The following is a 22686-nucleotide window of genomic DNA, read 5'->3' as shown; positions in this document are numbered from 1 at the left end:
AGTTTGCATTTCTTATAATTGCACCAGCCAAACAAAGACGGCCTCATGAAAGGTTCTGGATTCACGGCATATGTCAAGCAAACCAGGTGCTGCTCATCAAGATGAAACAGCATATTAGCTGTAGCGTTCTTTCATACTTTTGGAGATGTAGGCATGTCATTTAGCCATTGTAAGCGGCAAGTGTGATTGCACCATATGTTTATGAAGCCTTGTGTGAATGTTAGAGACAAACTTTCTACCGGTAATATGCTTTTCTGTGTATGGGCTATGAGTGAGGAACTCAGAGCAAATCCTTTTCTTCCTGGTTGCCATTGTTCCACTTTGTGAGTAATGTAAGTCTCTGTTCCAGCCAATAAAAGATTAAATGTTGAGGGGAAAAAGTACTATCAAGTGGAGGCTGTAATGGACTGTTAGATGGGGAGGTGGTTGTTTTTTTTTTCATTTAATATTTCAGCCAAACAGTCTGTTTGCCTCTCAGGAATTTAGATTATGTTTTACCTCCTAATTATAATCATAGCTGTGGTTGTGGCTTCATTTGCTTAGGACCACTTGATGGGGGAAAATAGCCCATTTGGTAACTAGCAACCTGTGCAGATTTTTTAGTTCAGGAATCATGCAATCCAGCTGGCTTATTTAGTAGCATTTACAATTTCTGCATAAAGAACATTGTCATGGGTAAGGAGTCAACCAAGGAGCAGGAGTTGAGGACTTGACTCATGCCTCCTATTTTATACTTCAACCACAAGTCCCTATTCGTTGCTGCTTCTTGAACGGTAGCCTTGCGTGTTACCAAGAACGTGATGGATTTGATCTCTTTCCCTCTTTAGACCCATTTTTAAAGCAAATTGTTATGCCTAGCTTGCATTGACCTTTTTTTTGAAGATTGATATCTGGAAGATTGGGCTAAGCAGACATTTGGATATCTAGAAGTGAATTTAAATAGTGTCACTCTTAACTTTTAAGATTTAAGTGCTCTAATTTTAAGGGCTTTAAGTAATCGTATTAATAGACCCATAATGTTATTTCTTTGGCCAGAAAAGTCCTTTGTGTCTTTCATGATTGTAATGTTTTAAGAAGTAAAATTAAAGGTATGCAGTTGAGATGCTAGTTGATCAGCATTGCTCTTTGTTACTGTTGTTGAAGACAGACTTTTGGGAGGAAGGAATGCTCTTCACAAACCTGCTACACACTTTGCTGTTGTCAACATCTCCTCTTGGGCAAACCCATTGCTTGCTCATTATTCTGTATTTCCTAAAGCAGAATTAATCTCTCTCTCTCTCTCTCTCTCTCTCTCTCTCTCTCTCTCTCTCTCTCTCTCTTTGTCTCACTCCCATCTCTCTCATGTTCTGCTTCCTCACATCAGTCTCTCCACAACCGTTACCCCACCCCGAGCAAGTAATTTAATTATTTTACATCTCCTACTTGTTTGGATTCATGTGTAAGGAACAAACTGCATTTGGTTTGTTTGTTTTTGGAATGAATTACTTTTCTTAGATCTTACTTATTTTCCAGGTGGGGCTACTCCCTTGTTGATATACCTTGGGCAGTGCCAGAAGCCTTTGCCCAATTGGCGTTTCTAGTTTCTAGTATATTTTGTACTAAGAGATGGAAACTTGGTGGCTTTTAAGATTTAAAAAAAAAGCTTTTCCAGTCAAGCAGCAAAATGAGAGTTGCCACAGCCCGATTTCACTTTTAGAAGTTGCTAAGTTTACCTGTATGTTCATTGTCATCATCTTTTTTTTAAATTAAAGTTCATTTTCACAAACTAACCCTCTCGTTTTTGTTTGTTTTTTTTCCTTTCTCTTTTCTTCTCCGGTTTCCCTTCTCGTTATGGTAGACTGATCCTTGGTTATCATTGCAGAACTATGGCGGCGGGATGAGACCTCCACCCAACTCTCTAGGGCCCGGCATGCCTGGGATTAACATGTAAGGCGTTTCTCATGTTCCTGGCTTTTGAGTGATGTACCTTTCATTTGATGTTTGAAATGAGTGCTGTTTTACTCTCTACTTGGGTTTGAGTAAGTGTGTGCGTGTGCGCTAAAAGTTTGTTTCTTTTCTTGAACTCCAGGGGTCCAGGAGCTGGTAGACCATGGCCCAATCCTAACAGCGCTAACTCAGTAAGTGTTTCTCTGTGGAAAGCCTCTATCACTTGGACCTTGGAATTTAGTTTATTTGTTCTTTCTGCATCTCTCTTTAAATATATGCTGCATCCCTTGCTCTGTTTTCCCAGCGGGGTGTCATCCTGAGAAGGAGACATGGGATATCCTCCATTTCCTTCTCTGCAGCTGTCCTATCCTCTTAAGCATATTTAAAAACAATAAGTATTTTTATTAGGGTTCTGAACCCTCCCTTGTCAAAAGGTCCCTCTCTGAAAAGTTATGCGTGCGCTTTGTTTGCAGATTTCATATTCTTCTTCATCACCTGGTACATATGTGGTAAGTTCATATTTTTTAATCCATCAGCTAAACAAGTGTGCATGGCCACCCATCTAATCAATGGGCAGTGAGCACAGAAGAGAACATTATCCTGTCAGCTGCAAGAAGTCAGGAACCAGGATAGATTTCAAAAGTGCCATAACTTTATTTCATGCTACCTATACACAGGAATCTGATCTACTAATGGTCAAGGCAAATTGGCTCCAGATCAATGGACTTCAAGAGGGGCTGGACTCTGGGCGCGTAGGGACTCCAAACTGATGATGCATTTGACCCCACCTTCAGGCTCAGCCTGGTCATCGCCTACAAATCCAGATCCATTAAAACCCCAAGTCAAGACTGTATTGGGAAAAAAATGAGCTCCATAAACATCCCAGAGCCAGGACCTTGCAGTCTTCTGGAAAAGCCAACAGGATCAGAACCTTTCTGATCCCCGTGGAGATGCCATTCCATAAGACAGCCACCGTCACAGAGGAGTCATGGTTCCTAGGCCTGCCAAATGACACTGCTTTACTGAGGGTCCCAGAGCATGCCCCTTCTCTCAGATCTGGTGGGACAGGTCAAGACTTCTGGGAGGAGAAAGTTTCACGAGTAACCTAGTCGCATGTCATAAAGTGACAGTATATCTGTTAACTAGCTCTGGGCACACTTGTCTTCACAAGTATGCAGCCTAGATTATGGTTAAAAGTCTTCATGCTGTTGCATTGTTTATGCTGCTGAAGGGCAGCGTCCACATCTGTATAATATGCAAATCAGGAAGCATAGTACAGAAAGCATGCCGAAAAGAGAGGATGTTGATTAGCATAAGATGGAGAGGAAGTCATTTCTTCAGTCCACATCCCCCTACAACAGCATTTCTCAGTCTTGGTGACTTTGGGACACGTGGACTTCAACTTCCATAATTCCTCAGCCAGCCACACTGACTGGGCAATTCTGGGAGTTGGAAGTCCATTTGTCTTAAAAATCACCAAGGCTAGGAAATAACTGCCCTAAAGTATGGAAAGAAATACCTTTCTAACCCCCAGCATTATGAATGACGTGATACTTGTGATTCTCCACTTTTAATTTATCTTAAGAGCAGTTACAGTCAGAATTTTTAGCAGTTTTAATTCTTAATTGGACTGGAATCAGATCAGGTTAACACACTGACGTAGCAAGTTACAATGCTCTAAACTGCCCACTTATGGTTGCAACTTCTGCAGATGTGAAGGTTACAGGAAGGATGGATTGTGTTCCTTCCCTGACAGATAGGCCCAGTGTGTGCATCTTCCATAGAAGCACCTTGCTATCTCTCTCTGTAAAACCTTCATTTTTTCCTGAGGCTTAAACAAAGAAATTGCACTTTGGCTACAAGGGTGCATGGAAGGTTTTAGCAGGAGATTAATGCTTGGCTGAATACCAAGGTGAGACATTGTTGCTGACAGCAGCAAGATCTGGCTGGCCTATTGCAGGCTATGTTATCACAGTGGTGCCTGATGCGTATTTAATCTTGTCAACAGGGGCCCCCTGGTGGCGGAGGTCCACCTGGAACACCCATCATGCCTAGCCCTGCAGGTAAGGGATGGGGGAGAGAACGAGAAAAGCGGCATGGAAAAGAAAGAGTTTCTCTCATTGTTGGCCTTGATGGAAAGTGACAACATAACATTTGCATGTGGTTGATGCCCTATTTGTTTTGGAACAGCTGCAGATAATAATCAAATGAAAATGATTCCTTCCTTCCTTCCTTCCTTCCTTCCTTCCTTCCTTCCTTCCTTCCTTCCTCCATCCCTCCCTCCCTCCCTCCCTCCCTTCCTTCCTTCCTTCCTCTGATGGCTTAGATTCTGTTAGGCTTAAAGCATGGGGAAGTTGTCCAATAGGAATTAGACAATGGAGGTTCACCTGTGGATCAGCCTTTCTGGATTCATCCGAAGACAGTTTGCAATCAGCATCAAGCTCCTGGCAAGCAGGGTTAAGTGTGTAGCACTGCTCCCTTTGATAATTCTTAATAAATGTTGACTTATTATAATAGGCTTATTTCATCTTTTTTTTCATTGTCCTGGTGAAACTTTTTATCCAAAGTAAAACATGTCTGGGTGATTTGTAGACTCTTAAATCATTCTCTACAGACCCCAAGGGAATTAGAGGAAAATGTAAAATAAACTCTCTTAAACTCCCTAAATCCAGTGTGGTTAAGGCTGTAATGTTTCACTTTTGTGGGCTTTCCCTGTACTGGGGCCAAGGAATTCCTCAGAGAATTAGCCAGGAACTCATCCTCCGGCTTTACACTACAGAGGATGCACAGCAGTTTTGGAATGCCACTTTGCACAGTGTTGTCCACATGTCTTCCCAGAAGGCTGCATAAAATCCCCTCCTAGCCTTTGGTTCCTTTATAGCAGAAGCAAGGAACTATAGTCCTTTTATGACTTGGGGACTTCAACTCCCAGAATTCCTGAGCCAGCATGGCTGGCTCAGGAATTCTGGGAGTTGAAGTCCCCAAGTTATAAAGGGGCCATAGTTCCCCATCTCGCCTTACAGTAAAGGAAGAGAATGGAATGTGTGTATGTGTGTGTGTATAGTGGATATTCTGACAGGGCCAAAGTTTGATTTGGCTCACAGAGCATCAATTAGAAGAAAAAAAATAGAAAGGGACACTTGAAGAAGGCGGCCCTGTTGCATGTAACAGGGGTGCACAACAGCTGCAGAGTTGGAGCTACACTTTTAATATTACCACTGCTTTCCTCCTGCATTTTTATGAGGACTCTGACCCACATTTCTTACTAGATCATAATAAAACAATCCATATGTTAATTCAGCCACAAATCTTCCCGCCTTTTTTAATTCCGTTACTGTGGCCTGCTTATAAATCTTCGTGTTTGTATCCTACAGCTTGACTTTCCTCCTGCTACCAATACTAAAAATCTAGGCGCTTGCTTTATTGGGGAAGAAAATACATAAAATGATAAATATTACTCTTCTTTCAAAAAGAAGAAAAAAATATTATGGTGCAGTGAGATAATTTCACTGGCTAATTTTGAGGCGCTAAGTGGCATGTGGCAGCAAATTATCTTTTCTTCATCTCTCGTAGCAAAAAGGCTTCAAGATCCTTGGTTAGTAGCAGACTTCTTTTCACAGTTGAATTTCTGTGATTAAAAACTTTGTGAATCTTCATTAAATACAAATTAGCCAGAAAATGGTGGTACTTAGAGGGAATTTTAGGTGATAAAGCTCGAAAGAATGAGTTCAAGTGGCATGAGTTTGTTTTAATTAAGAAATGAATTAATCACCCTGACTTAGTGGATTTCACTGTTCTATAGATTCGACAAATTCAAGTGACAACATCTACACAATGATTAATCCTGTACCGCCTGGAGGCAGTCGGTCGAATGTAAGTCTGCTTTCTAATAATTTACATATCAGATACCATAACAAATCATAATTAACTTCATCAGTTGAGGGTAAAGCAGTTTAATTGATTTCAGCAATTTGCTTCAAAATAGAAATAAAACAAACCATTAACAAGTGATTAACTCTTCAGGACTTTGTTAATTTTTTATGCTTATTAAAATAGTAGCATTCATGTGGCTCTGGTCAAGACCATCCCATGCATTGCTGAGACTGAGCTGTTTTTAGGGAGAACACAGCTTGAACCCCACTCCATCTTGCACATTTAGCTGCAGCTAATTACCAAGGGTTGCTCTGAAATTACTTTCGAAAGCATATGCCGTTGCTGTGCACTCTCTTCAAGGGACTGATAATTTCAGCTTTCTTTCAAAGCTTGGGTAGCTGTCTGGTATGGGTAGAATAAAATCCAATATATTAAAAATTAGGGTGTTTTACCACATCTTGCCTGATGGAATTTGATACCTCTAGCTCAGGGGTAGGCAACCTCGGCTCTTTTATGACTCATGGACTTCAAGTCCCAGAATTCCTCAGCCAGCTGTGCTGGCTGAGGAATTCTGGGACTTGAAGTCCATGAGTCATAAAAGAGCCGAGGTTGCCTACCCCTGCTCTAGCTGTTCTCTCTTTTGAAGCTATCAGATTTTTTTTCCCCTAGTAACAGACTTTTTTTAAAAAATCCTGCTTTGCAGGACGTATTAACTTTCTGAATGTTATAGTTGTTCATACATAAGATAATTGGTTGGGTGGCATTTTACAATACAGATGATCAATCATAATGGATGCCTTCTTTTTTCCCCCCCTCAGTTCCCAATGGGGCCTGGATCAGATGGCCCCATGGGAGGCATGGGTGGGATGGAACCCCATCACATGAATGGCTCATTAGGTAAGCTGAACAAAAAGTATTGGGGGGCAAAGTCACACAGGATTCTATCTCTTAATAGAAGTTGGTTCTCTGGGGGTTTCTGATTGGGTAAGCCACATCCAATGAGTGGCTGAATTTATATATTTTACAAGGAGGCCAAATCATTCCAAAGTCAGAGTGAGTTGTGGGAACCTAGGAGAGAAGGCCTTGTAGTAAGACATTGGTCAGAATGCAGAGGGAGGAATTCCTTCAGCCAGTTTCAGGCATCTGGGAGTCCTCTCCAGGAGGCAGCTTTTAAATCTAGCATAGGGGTCCCTAACCCCTGGGCCGTGGCCCACTACCAGGCCATGGCCTGGTTAGGAAACAGGCCGCACAAGTGCCTGGCCGGCACACGGACACATGCACCCAGCTCAACTTGGAGGAGCACGTGCAGTTCAACTTCCACAAGCGGTGGGCCAGTGCACGTGCACGCAGCTCAACTTGCATGAGCGGCAGGCTGGCATATGTATGCACGGGCTGGCTTGCCACTTGCACAGGCCCGTTCCCCTCTTCCCCCCCACCCACTGAGCCACCAAGCCGTAAAGGTTGGGGAGCGCTAATCTAGTATCCTACTCTAGCTGGCTGCTTCCTTCCATAGTTCCCCACACCAACATGCTCTGTCCCACCCACCCCCAACCTAATCCAGCAACATGGGCAACAGACCACTGCCATTTTATTTTTCCATGATACCTCTTGGCCTCTTATGGCATCACTCCCAGGTATTGTAGGAAATGTTTAAAGGCTCGACACTAGGACAGGAATAAATGTGCCGTGTGACTAGGATTGTATTAATGGCTCCTTTGCCCTGATATTCTACACATTTCTGCAACTGGTGCTCTTTGTCTTCAGAACCCATAGGGCTTTCTCATGAGTAAATGGATGCCTTTGATTTTCCTGTTCCTTATTTTTCTGGGGAAAATTCCTCCATGTTTTCACAGGCAACTAGCCCTATGTCGATAATCAGCAATCCCAATGTTTTTGCCATTCTTAAAACACTCGTAGTGTCGAAAATTAGCCAGAAAACAGGAACCGCTAGTCACAAGCTTGCTGGACTCCTGTTGATAGATAACAGAGAAGAAGCAGCATGAACCTATCTGTGGTGTGTGTGTTTTAATTAAAGCAGCAGAAAGACCCATTAACCTCCCATGCTTGCCTTATACATCTAGCTGAAGTGGAGGTGCTGTACTCCATCTTGATCAGTGTCAGAAAGCTCACGGGAGGGAGCCGAGGCCGTAGCAACTCGATTAGGCCATTGCTCTAGTGCTGTGCAGGAAGGTGAGCTGGGCTCTGCTCCGGGTAGTTTTCCATGCAAAGGAATGGCAGCTGAGGCATCCCCCAGCATGTCCTTTTCTGGAGGCAAATGTTAAGAGGTTTGCATTAGCCCAGCTGTGACCTACAGCTCACTAATGTACTGCCAGCTGCTTCCCAGAAGGTCCAGCCTTACATATTGCAGCAGCCTTATTTTCTACATATAGGTTCAGGATCTAAATGTTTCAATGCTAGTTGGGGAAAATGTTGATTTAGAAGAGGGAAGCGAAGTCTTTTTACTAACAAACCTGTTTTTCTCTTCTTCTCCATCCCACCATCCCAATCACCTTTCATAAGGGTCAGGAGACATTGATGGACTTCCAAAAGTAAGTCAATATGTTGCTAGTATACTTAGGTGGGGGCTTCTTATCTCTTTTTTTTGTATGAAATGGCAAATTAAGGATTATAGGACGCTATGGGGTAAAAGGGGACGACAGAGAATGAGGTGGCTGGGTGGAGTCACTGAAGCAGTAGGCGTGAGCTTAAATGGACTCCAGAAGATGGTAGAGGATAGGAAGGCCTAGAGGAACGTTGTCCATGGGGTCGCGATGGGTCGGACACGACTTTGCAGCTAACAACAACATGGGGTAAAAGTAGAGAGGAAATGTTCATCCTCCTGTCCAAGTTTATTAGTTTGTCAGACTAGTTGGCAGACTTCCCCTGTTGACTTAGCAGATGAAGATCCTTATGCTCTAAATGAAGTGCAATACTTTCTTTCTATGCACAAGCTTCATGTTTAGCTTTCTTTTGCTCATCCGCGAACAATGTATTTTCCTATAGTTGTTTGTGTACACGTTGCTGAAAGACACTCTCTCACTTTCAGTGTGTATGTGTGTGGTCTGTGTGTTCCCCCTTCCCTCCCCCTTTTTTTCTTTTTAATTGTAGAATTCTCCAAACAACATAAGTGGCATTAGCAATCCTCCGGGCACTCCACGAGATGATGGTGAACTGGGAGGCAACTTCCTCCATTCCTTCCAAAATGACAACGTGAGTCATTCTTACACCCGCTCTTTAAACACATTGCATTTCAATCTTGGGAGCTTTTCAAGGCTTCTTTTGAGAAGTATCCGTTTTATGTATGTGGAATATGTTGGATGACAATGTGAGGGTGCTACTGGACCAGCAGATTTTTTAAAAAAAATCAAGGAAGTATGATGTGGGGGCTGATAGAACTGGGAAAAGATCCAGAGTCAGATAATCAGTATGATATTTGGATGTAGCATACCTTCTAGACAAGAGGAAGAGAAATGGTTCCAAATCGGGAAAATAGAGACCATAAGTTATTTTTTAAAAATAAGGAAATATATATAGAGTTCCTTTGAAACAATGCTAGAACCATAGAGCAAACAAAAAGAAACTTACTTGGCTCTCCCAGTTTTAATGTACAGCAACCGTGTGTACTCTATGTGCATAAGAGAAACTTGTTGCCTGACAACTTCTGGCTAGAGTTTATATTGATCACAGAGGCCCTTTCAATGTAGGAAAATCATTGCCGTTGTTATTATTTATATACTGTTGTGTTTTTTTTAAAAGTAACATAAATCAACTAGGTCTTACCGTGAGGAGCTTAGAATCAAATTTTCAATGAGGGTGTTAGAAGAAGTAGGAAAGCACAACTGTGCTGTATCTTCTTGAATGGATGGACTTCTTGAAAATTATCCTTGATGGTCGAAGCAGTAGAGCTACTTAATTTAAGTGGCTGGTTCTGCCAATTAGGCTAATACGAGCTATAGCTTCAAAACAGGGATGCTGATCCAATAACCGAAGCAAAGGTTAATTAAGAAAAAGAAACATCTTCGTTGTTAGTGTAATTTGTTTCGTGCAAAAATAGGTAAGATTAAAGTATTGTAGTATTATATTCATTCCAACCTGAGGGTCTTTATCATTGTATACACATGACAACAGAAATAGTAAAAGCGGCAACACTTGAGTTTCCACCTAACCACCAACCTACCACTAACAGGAGATAAAAGAATGGAAGTTAGAATTTTAACGTATTTTCTGTCTGTGATTTCTTGAATCAGTTAGGAGGATTTATCTCTTTCCCCATTTTCTTACCTAGCACATTAGTTAGCCATTTCTTCTGATTTTGGCCTCATTCTTACTGTGTGATTTTTTTTCCCTTCTTCTTTCTTTTTTCCCTTGCCCTTCCCTTCCTCACCCAGTATTCTCCCAGCATGACAATGAGTGTGTGATTTCCCTCTTCCTTCACCCCGCATCCTCTTCTCCAGGATAAAGAAAAAGTCAGCTGCCCTTTGGAGGATCTCAAGAAATTATGCAAGAAGAGAAGACGCTAGGTGCATTTGGCAGGGAGACATTCAGAGCCGGGGATCCAGCCCTAATTTTTAGTTTCATGCAATAAAAAGGCTGAACTTTTTATTCCATAAAACAATGAAGGACAAATCTTTAAAATATTTCAAGACATGACAAGATCCTTCTTCTGCAGAAGGATTTATTATATGTATATGACACTTTTTTGTTGTTCATTTTTTTGGAAACAAACAGAAGCCTCTAGCGCCCAATTCCAGCCTCCTTTGCTTGATTATTCTTTTAAACCTCTTGTATGTTTGTGCTGTGCTACGCAAGGAAGCTAGTCTAGATATGAAATCTCATGTTGTCTCTGTAGCCATTAAAAATAATAAAACTGGACAGTTTTTATATATATATATATATATATATATAAATTGGTGGGTTTTGTTCAGAAGACCTTCCCCCTACTCCCCCTTCCCTTTTACGTTGGTGTCTTGCAGCACAACACTTCCTTCATCAAGAAGATCTGAGTGGAAAAGATTTCCCTGCCTCAGTTGTAATGCAGCTGGCTCCCTCGTAGGATCACATCCTCCAAAAGTTTCATTGTGATCTTGGGTATATCTGTGACTGTGGCATGCACTGTTTTAGCCCCCTCCCTTGCTTGTCCTCCGTCCTCTCCCTCCCCCCCCCAAGCACTGTTATGAATTGCCCTTTTGCAGAATTTGGAAAATGTCAGAATTTCTGAGTGGGGGGAGGGGGGTATTGAGGGTTAGGGTACAGGTAGTCCTAGACTTACAGCCAGAATCGGGATTGGAATTTTGGTTGCTTAGTGACGCGATAGTTAAGCAAGTCAACACGTGACCAGACTTGATTTTACGGCCATTTTTTCCATGGCCATTAGCGAATCTGGATGTTAGGCGAATCTGGCTTCCCCAATTGACTTTGCTTGGTAGAAGCTTGGCTGGGAAAGTAGCGAATCATGATCATGTGACCACAAGACGCTGCCACCATCATAAACGTGAGCCAGTTGCCAACGGCCCGAATTGTGATCACCTGACCGTAGGGTGGTGTGATGGTCATAGCTTTGAGGATGAGTCATTAAGTCCCTTTTTCCAAGGGCATCGTAACTTCAAAGCATTGTTTAATGGTTGTAAGTCAACTATCTGTATTTGGGATTTATTTTTTTTTCTCCTGTTGGGATGGTGTCAGAGATAAAACGAAAAGGCATTAAAAACTTGACCTAGGACTCAAAAACTGTGAGTGCAAACTTCTTAGCATCTTCTTTTTGTTTTGGGTTTTCTAACGAAATGATGTGATCTTACTAGGGTTTCACTGTATATGCTCTGGAACTGGATGGAGATATTTTTAAGTAATTATTGTTGTTAAATTGTATACTTGCTATTCTGTAGGCTCTCTCTCCCTCCTCCTCCCCCCTCTGTAATTAAAAGCAGAATTTTAAAAAAAATAATAAATAAATCTTACCTTCTCCTGGTAGGGGTGACTACAGAAAAGCATATCATGTATAGTGAAACTCGCAAGTCTTGAGATCTCTGTACATTACACCCCCTTGTAGCTGGTCTTTGTTTTATATAAAAGGGAAAAAAAACCCTTCACTTCTGATCTATGTATTTCATATTATGTAAAATATTATCTTACCCTGGATTTACCTACCTTTGTGCGAATTCTTGAGAACATTGTATCTTGTTTCAGTGTTTTTTCTTACCTTGTAGTCTGGTTCTAAAGTTAAGCGAGGGAAAGGAAAAGTAATTATTATACATTGTAGTTTGTGTACGATATTTGTTGATAATGTTTTATTAAAGGGATGTCTTTTTTCTGCACCCCTTAATGAAATGTTTTTTTTTTTTACTTATGGTTTTGTTTGGGTTTTTGTTTTCTCTTTTTTTTTTTGCTTTTGTTTTGTTTTGGAAAACATTGGCCTGTTTTTACTATCAAAAAAAGTACTTGAAACCATGTAATTTTTAAGAAGACGATGATTTTTTTTTTAAAAAAAGAAATGCTTGCCCTTTTCTTAGGCATTTTGATTATGTTATTTTCTGTAGAAAGACGATGGGGATGGGGTGGGCAAACGAAGATTCTCACAATTACAGTCAGGATTATATTTAAAGAAAAATAATAATAATAAACCTTCAAATGGAAGATTTGTTCCATTCCTAATGCAACACTTTTTTTAAAGAGATAACTGGCAGGTTTCATTGTATTAAAGTGATGGCTAAATTAAATGTCTTCATTGGTCTGGGATGGTTTTTAAAAGATAAATCAAGATCTTTTCTCTTTTTCCCCCATGCTGTAATAAATATAAACATTTGATTTCCCGTCCTTGCTGTTCATTATTCTCTCCTGGATACAGAGATTCCAGAAAACCTGGTGGGGAAAGTCGCCTCCTGATTATGGTCTCTTTGAAGCCACTACATTCTGAAGATGCATTTCCTACCTATCACAAACATGGTGACTGGTCTAGATTTAGAACCCATTTTCACATTCCTTTTAGACAGACTCAAAATTAAGTAAGATGCCTTCTCGACACTAGAGTGCAACAGTCCAGCAAGAACAGTCCGCCATTTTCTTTTAAATACAAGAGCAGAAATTGAAACCATCAAGCCGCAGAACTTGGCACAGCTTTGCCCAGAGTGTATCCTGTTTACAAAAAACAAAAACTTTATGATTCTCTTAAGATTGTTCTGTGAATCCTGGCCAAGAAGCTACAGAACATTAAAATGAATATACCAGTAAATAGTTTACCTGCAGTTTAATATATAAGATAAATGAAAGGTGTTTGTGTAAATTCTATTATACAAAAACAATAAAAACTTTTGATTATTTTTTTTTAACCTCTTCTATAGGAGAGTTAAGGAATAGGTTATTTTAACAATACCTATTACGCTGGTATCTCTCAATGATAGTTCAGAGTAAATCCAGCTTAATTGCTTGTGCTCTCATAATAGTTATTTCTTCAAAGCAATTTTGGCTTGCTTGAAGTGTGAAAAGGCTACTAAAATGAGGAATCAAAATTGTTTCCATGTCCATGTGAAGTGTGATAGCACAAGACAACAAATACATCTCATTGCATCTTCGTACCTAACACAGGTTGGTGTGGTCTGAAGGACTCCCTTTCATGGCTTGAGTTGTTTTATTGGGTAAACAAGCACATTCTTCTCCAGGAATTGTCACACAATATTTAACTTTTATGTCTTAATTGACATCATTTTGGTTCTACTGCTTCCACATTAAGAGTCCAGTTAGACACTAGCAGTGTGGGAAGCACACAGTCAGTCATGTCTAATAACATCCAATACTCATAAGTAACTAATGAGTTGCCAGCTCAGAATACTTGTTCTGGCCAAGCTGCTGATATTCTCAATACATTTCTTTCTTTCTAGTCTAAATTTAACAAAACAAACAAACTTCACATGTGCAAACAATGTGACAGGAACACCAATGCAAATTAGGAAACAAATCTTGCTCATGGTCCATATTTTACCCTAATTTCTTATCAATCATCTAGTTTGGGATATTAAATTGAAGTTTCAATTGTGCTTGATCTGCTGTGTAAAAACAATGGGATATTTTGGGGAGCTTATTATTTTCTGCTTCTGTTAGGCATGGAGAGAGAATCTGAAAGAATAGTCTGTGCTCCCATTTGCAAGATTTCACAGGAATTGCACAATTATTTCAGGTGTACAATTGCAAGGCAATTTTTGTAAACCTGTATTTTCCAAGGAAACCTACAAAAAGCTTAATAGTCTGCAAAGTCTAAATATTTGTGTTAGCTAGAACTGTAAACTTATATGTAGTCTATCAAGGGGGGATAAAATCAGATTCATTAGGATCAAATCGGCTGTGTTTTGCATTGCTGTATATATACAAAATAGTAATATATATATATATATATATATATATATATATATATATATATATATATATATATATATATATATATATATATATATATATATATATATATATATATATATATATTACAGCTGCAGAAATAATTGATCACTATTCATGTATTTGCTCATGGACAGAAGTTCTAAATGCTGTATATGAAACTTGATTGTGACTATTACATATTTTTGTAATGTGTTCTAAAGCTAGTTTTGAAAATCCAAGAGGATGCTAATCTCACTGAGAAGGTAGTCCTAATAAGAAAGTAGAGTGGGTGGAACTATTGTAATGAAGTTGCAACCAAGGGTAATGTGCTTCTTATGGAAGATTTTCCTCCTTGCAAGCTAGCTCTGGAACAGTTCCTATTTTGTACATGCCCATGTCACCACTTTGAATGTATATTCCTATGTCAGAGTTCTAAATGCGGTTCTAAAACAGACCCATAAAATATTCAGCTGAAAAAAATAAACAGGACAAAATATACATAAGCACCTTATCTCCATCACTTCATTAGCATCTTATCTGGTGCCCAAAAATCTTTCAGTCTAATATACCTACATTGCTGAACATCTTAACCAGCAAGATCAGTTTTGTCCTCTGTTAGCAACGTGTGGTGTTTGGTTTCTGATTTCCAACATGTTCTTCTTTCGCAAGGCAAATGTGTTTTTTATGCAGTAAAACTTTTTATTTCAGAATCCATCTCTGCAAAGCTTTGTTCCTGTTTTATGCTGTTGATTTTTTTTATTAGGGTGGTGTTTTGTTTTTATTATGCACCATTGTGTATATGCACTTCAGAAGTTTTTGTTCTTTTTTTTATGTCTCCCGAGTCTTGCCGATTGCCTAGACAAGTTCCTGTAGTTTTCTTAAGCAAGATTTCAGAAATGGTTTGTCCTTGTCTTCCTTTTAGAGCTGAGACAGACTGATTGGCCCCAGTCACCCTTCTGGCTTTGTGCCTAGGGTAGAACTAGAATTCCCATTCTTCCTTCTAACCTGGTGTTTTAACCACTACACCAGCCTCGCTGTCGTTTTTCAGAGATAGAAATGGAATTATTTCAGCTTTGACTTCAGCTACTATTTCTTGCAATATCCAATGGTTCTCTGGACGTGCAACTTGGTGGTTTCTATAAAGCACCTTATTAGGCGTTTGGTACCTGCAAAATACAGCCCTGTGATCAGCCACATCTATTAATGATGGACTAGTTTTCTGCCTTCCTGTTTTCTACAGATAAAAACCCTGAGGTTTTTGAAATTGGAGAACAAGAATAAGTTCCGAGATGTTTAGGGTATGGTTTGCAGTTTGTTATTTTCTTGGTTATGTGATCGTGATTATATGTATGTGTGTGTGTGTGTGTGTGTGTGTGTGTGTGTGTATGTATATATATATATATATATATATATATATATATATATATATATATATATATATATATATATATATATATATATATATATATATATATATATATATATATATATATATATATATATATATATATATATATATATATATATATATATATATATATATATATATATATATATATATATATATATATATATATATATATATATATATTTAAAGTCTAGCTATGTGATGGGCTTCCAGTTACCTAACAAAAACATTAGTTTGACAGTAGAACCAAATGACTGGATATTGCATGCATAAGATTGACAGCCATCTGTGGGCATACTTTAACTAGGATTCCAGCGCTAAGCAGGGAATTGAATTGTTGGTATATGTGGCTCTTTCCAACTCTGATTTTATTTTCTCTTTTTTTAAGCAGAGCTAGCACAGTACTTAGGGACATGGTGGCTCTGTGGGTTAGGACAATAAGCTTGTCGATCACAAGCGCTGGCTCTTCGGCTTTGAAACGGAGATGAGCACCGGCCCCTAGAGTTGGAAACGACTAGCACGCGTGTGCGGGGGAAGCTTTACCTTTACTTTATTTATTTATTTATTATTTAAACTTGTATACCGCCCTATTCCCGTAGGACTCAGGGCGGTTTACAGGGAAAAATTAAAAATACATAACATACAAAGTTAAAAACGATTAAAACTAAGATTAAATTAAGTCCCTGAATTTAAACTCAAACCCCATTAATAAATAATTAAAACCCCTCAGTCTGGGCCAGACAGCTTAAAAAACCAGGTTTTCAAGTCCCTGCGAAATGAGCGAAGGTCGGGGGCAGTCCTAAGCTCTGTGGGAAGTTGGTTCCAAAGGGCCAGCGCGCCCACAGAGAACGCCCTTCCCCTGGGAATAACCCGCCAGCATTCCTTGACCGGTGGTACCCTAAGAAGGCCCTCCCTGTGGGAGCGCACAGGACGATGGGAAGTTGATGCCGGCAGCAGGTGTTCCCTTAGATAATCCGGACCTAAGCCATTTAGAGCTTTATAGGTCATTACCAGCACCTTGAATTTCACCCAGAGGGCAACCGGAAGCCAATGCAGCTCACGGAGAAGAGGTGTTACACGGGAGTATCGGGAGACTCCCATAACAACTTGCGCAGCTGCATTCTGCACTAGTTGAAGCCTCCGAGTGGTCCTCAAGGGCAGCCCCATGTAGAGAGCGTTGCAGTAGTCTAGCCGGGAGGTCACGAGTGCATGGGTGACTGTGCGTAGGGCATCTCGGTCCAGATAGGGCTGCAACTGGCGCACCAGGCGAACCTGGGCAAAAGCCCCTCTGGTCACGGCTCCTATATGGTCTTCAAAATTGAGCCGTGAATCCAAGAGGACTCCCAAGTTGCGAGCCCTATCGACGGGGGGTAACACCTCACCCCCCATCATTAGTGGTGGAACAACCTGGTTTATCCGAGATGCCGGTATGCACAGCCACTCAGTCTTGGCAGGATTGAGACGAAGCCTGTTTCTCCCCATCCAAACCCGGACCGCTTCTAGGCAACGGGACATCACGTCGAGTGCATCACTGGGTTGGTTCAGGGTGGAGAGAAAAAGTTGGGTATCATCAGCGTACTGATGATACCCCACCCCGAAACCACGAATGAGCTCGCCCAGTGGTTTCATGTAGATGTTGAACAGGAGGGGAGAGAGAACCGACCCCTGGGGGACTCCACAAATGAGAGACCTCAGGGCGGACCTCTGCCCTCCTGTCAACACCGACTGTGAGCGGCCCAGGAGGTAGGAGGAGAACCACCGTAAAACAGTGCCTCCCACTCCTAACCCCCTGAGACGCCGCAGTAGGATACCATGGTTGATGGTATCGAAAGCCGCTGAGAGATCTAAAAGGACTAGGACAGAAGAACATCCCCTGTCCCGAGCCCGCCAGAGATCTTTCACCAGTGCGACCAATGCCGTCTCCATGCTGTACCCGGGCCTAAAACCCGATTGATACGGGTCAAGAAGCACAATACTTAATAGTACATGGTTGGAAAGATAAGAAATGTTTGAAGTTTTCTGTTTTTATTCTGCACTGATTGACCTCCATGCAAATTTTCTTCTTTGGCAAGTCTGTTTGTTACGTTGAACTACAGTATAATGCTTTGGGGGGATTTGCCTTGAAATGAAGTTCTTTTTAGGCAGTGCAGTGGTTTGCTCAAGCATCTGGTCATCTAATGTAAGTAGCAATTAGCAGTGCAAGTGGAGGCTAAATGGAGTTGCAGATGTTTTCTCTGAAGCCCCAAGGTAGCTCTCAAATTCCTTTCTCCTAAATCATTTAATCTGGGCCCTCCGTTTAAAAGATCTTAAGGAAGCCTGTGTTCTGCATCCTGTTTCTTTTTCACACTCATCTCATGTATTCTATCATGTAGAATACAGCTCATGGAATTTCCATGGTTAGCAAAATCTCTAATCTTGCTTCAGCTTTCTTGTACCTTTTTTTTTCTCTTTACTTCCCCTTGCTCTCTTTCTTCTTCCTTGCCCAACACAACGTAAAGCGCAACTCATTATTTCCTTGAAAAGATGTGGAAAGAATGTCCTGGTGCTCTGAGTTTTAATTCTAGTTGAGTAATTTCAAGAGTTGTGGAAGCAGCTGATTGTTTGGCCGTGAAGATTGGATAGCCAGGGGGGGAAAAAGGTGAATTTACAATGAAAGTGAATACGGGATTCTATAATAATGGAAGTCTACAGTATAACAATTGGGTTGTGCTTACCGATTGTTATACCTACAGCATGCTAAGGCACCAAGGTTGCTGTCTGCCATAATAATTGCAGCAAGGAATGCCACAGCCACGTGAAGAGAACAGAAGTGATGGAGCAAGAAACTCTGGACAAGTTGTACTTGAAAGCAGCTGCTGGAATTATCTTTTCACAGTTGGCCGGGGGGGGGGGGGGGAAGAAAGGTATGGGACATATATTAAATACCTTTCAGAGGTTTGTTGATTTTAATCTAACATTAGTCCTAAAAACAAACACGGGCATAAGCCTGGCTGAAGCATATCGTGAAAGACCACTGCTCATGTGCATGGATGTATGGAGTGCTTAATTTTGCAGTTTTGCCAGTTTCAATGCGTGCAACCGGACCCTAAGACACAGCCATCTGTGGGTTTATGCAGCCTTCTGGTAGAGCTATTAGCGGAACCTGTAGTGCAGGGGTGTCAAACTCAATTTCATTGAGGGCCACATCAGCATTGCGGTTGCCCTCAGGGGGCTGGGTGGGTATGGCCTGGGTGGGCGTGGCCTACTGGGTGGGTGTGGTTAGAGTGTGTATGGCCTACTGGGTGGGCATGGCCAGCTCTACATCGTTCGCATCAAGGGTGCCTATGGGGGCCTGAGCAGGAGTGGGACAGGTCTGAGGGTCTCTGGCAGAAGGAGGGTCTCTGGGCCAGGGCCAAGGCAGTGGGGGCCGTTCCCTCAGTTTCCAGGCTTCGCGGGCCACATGAAACCACTTCGCGGGCCGGATCTGGCCCCCGGGGCCTTGTGTTTGACATGTCTGCTGTAGTGTTTGATTTCATAGTAGCCTCACATCAAGGGTGCATGCTAAGGAACCATTCCCCCTTGAAAAGCTTACAGGTTTTGTGCGTTGTATTATCTGAGCCCATGCTTACCTGTTGAAGCAGCTCAGCCAGATCAATGAGTGGGAGCAGCTTCAAAAGCCATCACAAACCCTCTGGCAGGTCCCTGGGGGGCGGAAGGGGGGGGGCAGCCTTACAGCATTGCCACGGATACTCAAGAAACTGGAGGAAGAGAGACTATTTGTCAGCAGTCATAATAGGGGGAAGCAAGAGGCTGGAAAGGCATGGTGAGAATACTGATGGGTTTCCTGTTGCTTTTGTCAGCGCACGTTCTTTTTATATCCAGAAGAGACAAACAGCTCAGCCAGGTCTCCCTGTATAACAGCAGGGCTTATTTATTTGTTTGGTCTACTGGCTCCCTAACTGAGAGAACAGTTCGGTAAGTGCTATCATCATGATCTCCGCTTGCAATTAAAACAAATACTTCACTGGCCTGTCGCAGCATATTTACCTTTGTCAAAATTCAAACAGCTGTTCTGACTGAGGTAATTTAAAGCATGGCAGTTTCAAAGGCCTGTGATGCAAGATGGCATGGGTCCGGATTATTTACGGGAGCACCTGCTGCCGGCGTCAACTCCCCATCGCCCCGTCCGCTCCCACAGAGAGGGTCTCCTCGGGGTGCCGTCGGTCAGGGAGTGCCGGCTGGCGGCCCCCAGGGGGAGAGCATTCTCTGTGGGTGCACCTGCCCTCTGGAATCAGCTGCCTGTGGAGCTCCGGATGGCTCCCGACCTTCGCTCTTTTCGCCGTGACCTGAAAACCTGGTTATTCGAGCTTGCCGGCCTGGACTGAGGGATTGGGGTTTTAAATTCATAATTTATTTTGTTTGGGGCTAAATTTAATTTATTTTTAACTTTTGTATGTTATATTTTAATTGCCCTGTACACCGCCTTGAGTCCCTCGGGAGAAGGGCGGTATATAAATCATAGGTAGGTAGGTAGGTAGGTAGGTAGGTAGTAGATAGATAGATAGATAGATAGATAGATAGATAGATAGATAGATAGATAGATATAGAGCTGATATATTTGACCAGGGTCAGTTTCTAGCCAGTTGAAACCTCTCCCATGTTGGAAATCACCTTTAGTAGAGATGCCACCTAAATATGAGCCGAAGAAAGGTAAGATTTGCCCCTCTCCATACCATGCAATGAACTCTACAAAGTGTGAATGGATTTTTCTCCCCTGGTAAGCATAATTTATATAATTTAGCTGGAAGCTCCTGGCAATTCAGTGACCAGCTTTTCAGTAAATTACTGGTTTTGCCATTGTTTCACCTTCCTCTTGTTTTATCACAAGAGGAGCCAACATAACCCTGCAAAAGATACATTAAAATATTTTTTAAAAGATTCCAATCAAACTGCAGCGGTTATACATTTCATAAAAGTTAAAACATTTCACAACTTGGAAGTACAGGATTGCTCTAAAACACGAGGGTTAAACTCGCCGCATCATGTGACTTTTTTCCCATTGCCGGAGCTGGGGTGGGCGTGGCTTCCACATGACACATCCAGCCTGTGGGCCGGCACCCTGCTCTAAAAGATGCAACACAATGACATAGCAATTGCCAGACATTTGAAGTTTTACTGCAATCTATCAAGGTTCATCTGGTCCCCTCTTCCCATGTAATGACCAATCAGATGACAAGAAGGCAATACATCCCTGAATATTGCTTTCTAGCCACTGATTTGCAGAGACATCTAAATATGGTGTTAATGTTGCAATAAAGACTGGCAGCAAGTTATTAATACAAGTGATTGAATTCTTTTTTGCATTATTCTTTGTACGAAATTTGACTGGCCTAATCTTCTCCTATTCAATATTCCCACTTCTAATATTTTCAAATTTTCTCCTCACCATATACATAACTTTATATTATCCCATTGCTTTTTTCTTCCTGGAGATGCTCCAAGTACTGTGTAAGGCCAATACTTTTATGTAAGGTTCCTTCTCACTTTTTGTGGCCCTTTTGCATTATTCCAGTTATATAACATCTTTCTAAGATGAGTATCATGGTATTCCAACCACTGGCAATACTAAATATTTCAATAAACGTACAAGCACATATAGTAATTTTTATGCTAGACCCCTGTGTTCTGATCCAAAAATTGGGGAAGGGAGAGTAGTTTGTCATAAGTTGGAACACAGCAACCACATCTGAAAAGGACTTTGAAAACCCTTTAGGGTTAACTTTTTCATATCTTGCATTGTTTTATATAAACATAACCACATCAATATTCTTATAATTCTCAATTACTCATGAAATTGCATCCAATAAAAGGTTTAGGAAATCCTCTCCATTGTGAGTTATTAATCTTTCCTATAATTTTAATTAATTGCTAATAAGTACCTGTCCTGTTAAGCTTGTTCTGCACCAGCCTGCTACCGGCCCTGCAGAAAAGGCAGGGACAACCCCTTTTACAAGAAGGCAAGAGGCTGGAATTAAGCCTGCCAAATTTATTGATACAAAAACAAACAAGACACGAACCAAGAAACAGGAGCTTTTCAAGCGGTTGCCTTCAGCAAACCAGCCCTCCCACGCATCCCCCTTTTATACAGTTTAGGGCATGGCTTCTCTCTGCCTCCTTCCGAGGTGCCCCATTGCCTTCCTGTTTACTCCTGATTGACTGCCTCCTGCGTCGGGCGTCCTTGAACAGGGCCAGCTGTGGGTCATCTTCATCCACGCTGTCAGGCTCACACAGCTGGGTCTCCGTCGTGACCAGGTGGGAGGGGCCTGGCTGAGGGCTCTCATCAGCAAGCTCTTCAACACCCCCCTCCTCCTCCTCTGAGTCGTCCGACCCAACTGCCGAACCCACAGGCTGACCCTGAATCACAAAGCTTAAGATGCTGCTGGAAAAGATTTTTTTTGCAGCAGCTATGCTTAGTTTTTCAATAGAAGTTGTTCTTTATCTTTTATAATCTTATGCTGAATAATTCTGCTAGGTTATCTAAGACAATTATGCTCTGCAATATCCCAAAATGCATCCTCTACACTTACACACACTCATTATAAAATAGTTAATATTCCATTTTAGGGATGTTACACATTTGAGCTTGGGTGGAAAATACCTGTTGCAATTTACCTTTGTCAGCTTTTAATAAACCTAAACTCTCAATTAGGTATGAATTCCCCCCCCCAAAAAAAATACAACCATTATAGGACTTCCCATTGCACAACAGAACCCCCTCAGGAAAACACTTTCATTTAATGGCTCAAAGCAGAAGTGTTTTGTTTCAAATCTGGATAACTTGCCAAACTGTTTTGGGCTGAACCTGGTTTGGCAGAAACAAAAGAAACATGTTCCCCCTTATTTAGGTAAGAATTCAACTGTCTTGCCTTCCTGAACCAATTCACCATATAGATCTGTTTTAAATTAAAAAGTTTCCTAATTCGGCATACCTTCCACTATACATATCCAATGTTGTGAATTAAAATATCCTTCAAAGTGGCTAAAAGTTATGACTTAGTTCTTCTCCCATAACTATGGCCTCCTTGGAACACTACATCAAATCTTACTCTAATTCTTCAAAGTATTAAGCTTTAACG

At 41.3% G+C, this 22686-nt stretch overlaps 1 protein-coding gene across 1 annotated transcript in view; it reads left to right on the top strand.

The window, feature by feature from the left end:
* The window catches only part of SSBP3 (single stranded DNA binding protein 3), a 211561-nt gene extending 198961 nt beyond the window's left edge, over positions 1-12600 (top strand). The window contains 10 exon segments of the mRNA XM_081322283.1: positions 1862-1926; positions 2069-2117; positions 2400-2435; positions 3935-3989; positions 5729-5799; positions 6618-6696; positions 8320-8348; positions 8908-9009; positions 10254-10262; positions 10265-12600. Coding sequence (XP_081178409.1) covers positions 1862-1926; positions 2069-2117; positions 2400-2435; positions 3935-3989; positions 5729-5799; positions 6618-6696; positions 8320-8348; positions 8908-9009; positions 10254-10262; positions 10265-10384 — 615 coding nt within the window. The 3' untranslated portion in view covers positions 10385-12600.
* Positions 12601-22686: the final 10086 nt, after the last annotated feature.

Source organism: Vipera berus, assembly GCF_964194415.1.
Source record: "Vipera berus genome assembly, chromosome: 3".
In the NCBI taxonomy this organism is placed as follows: Eukaryota; Metazoa; Chordata; class Lepidosauria; order Squamata; family Viperidae; genus Vipera; species Vipera berus.
The sequence above is the reverse complement of the archived record's forward strand: the minus strand, read 5'-3'. Positions and strand labels throughout refer to the sequence as shown.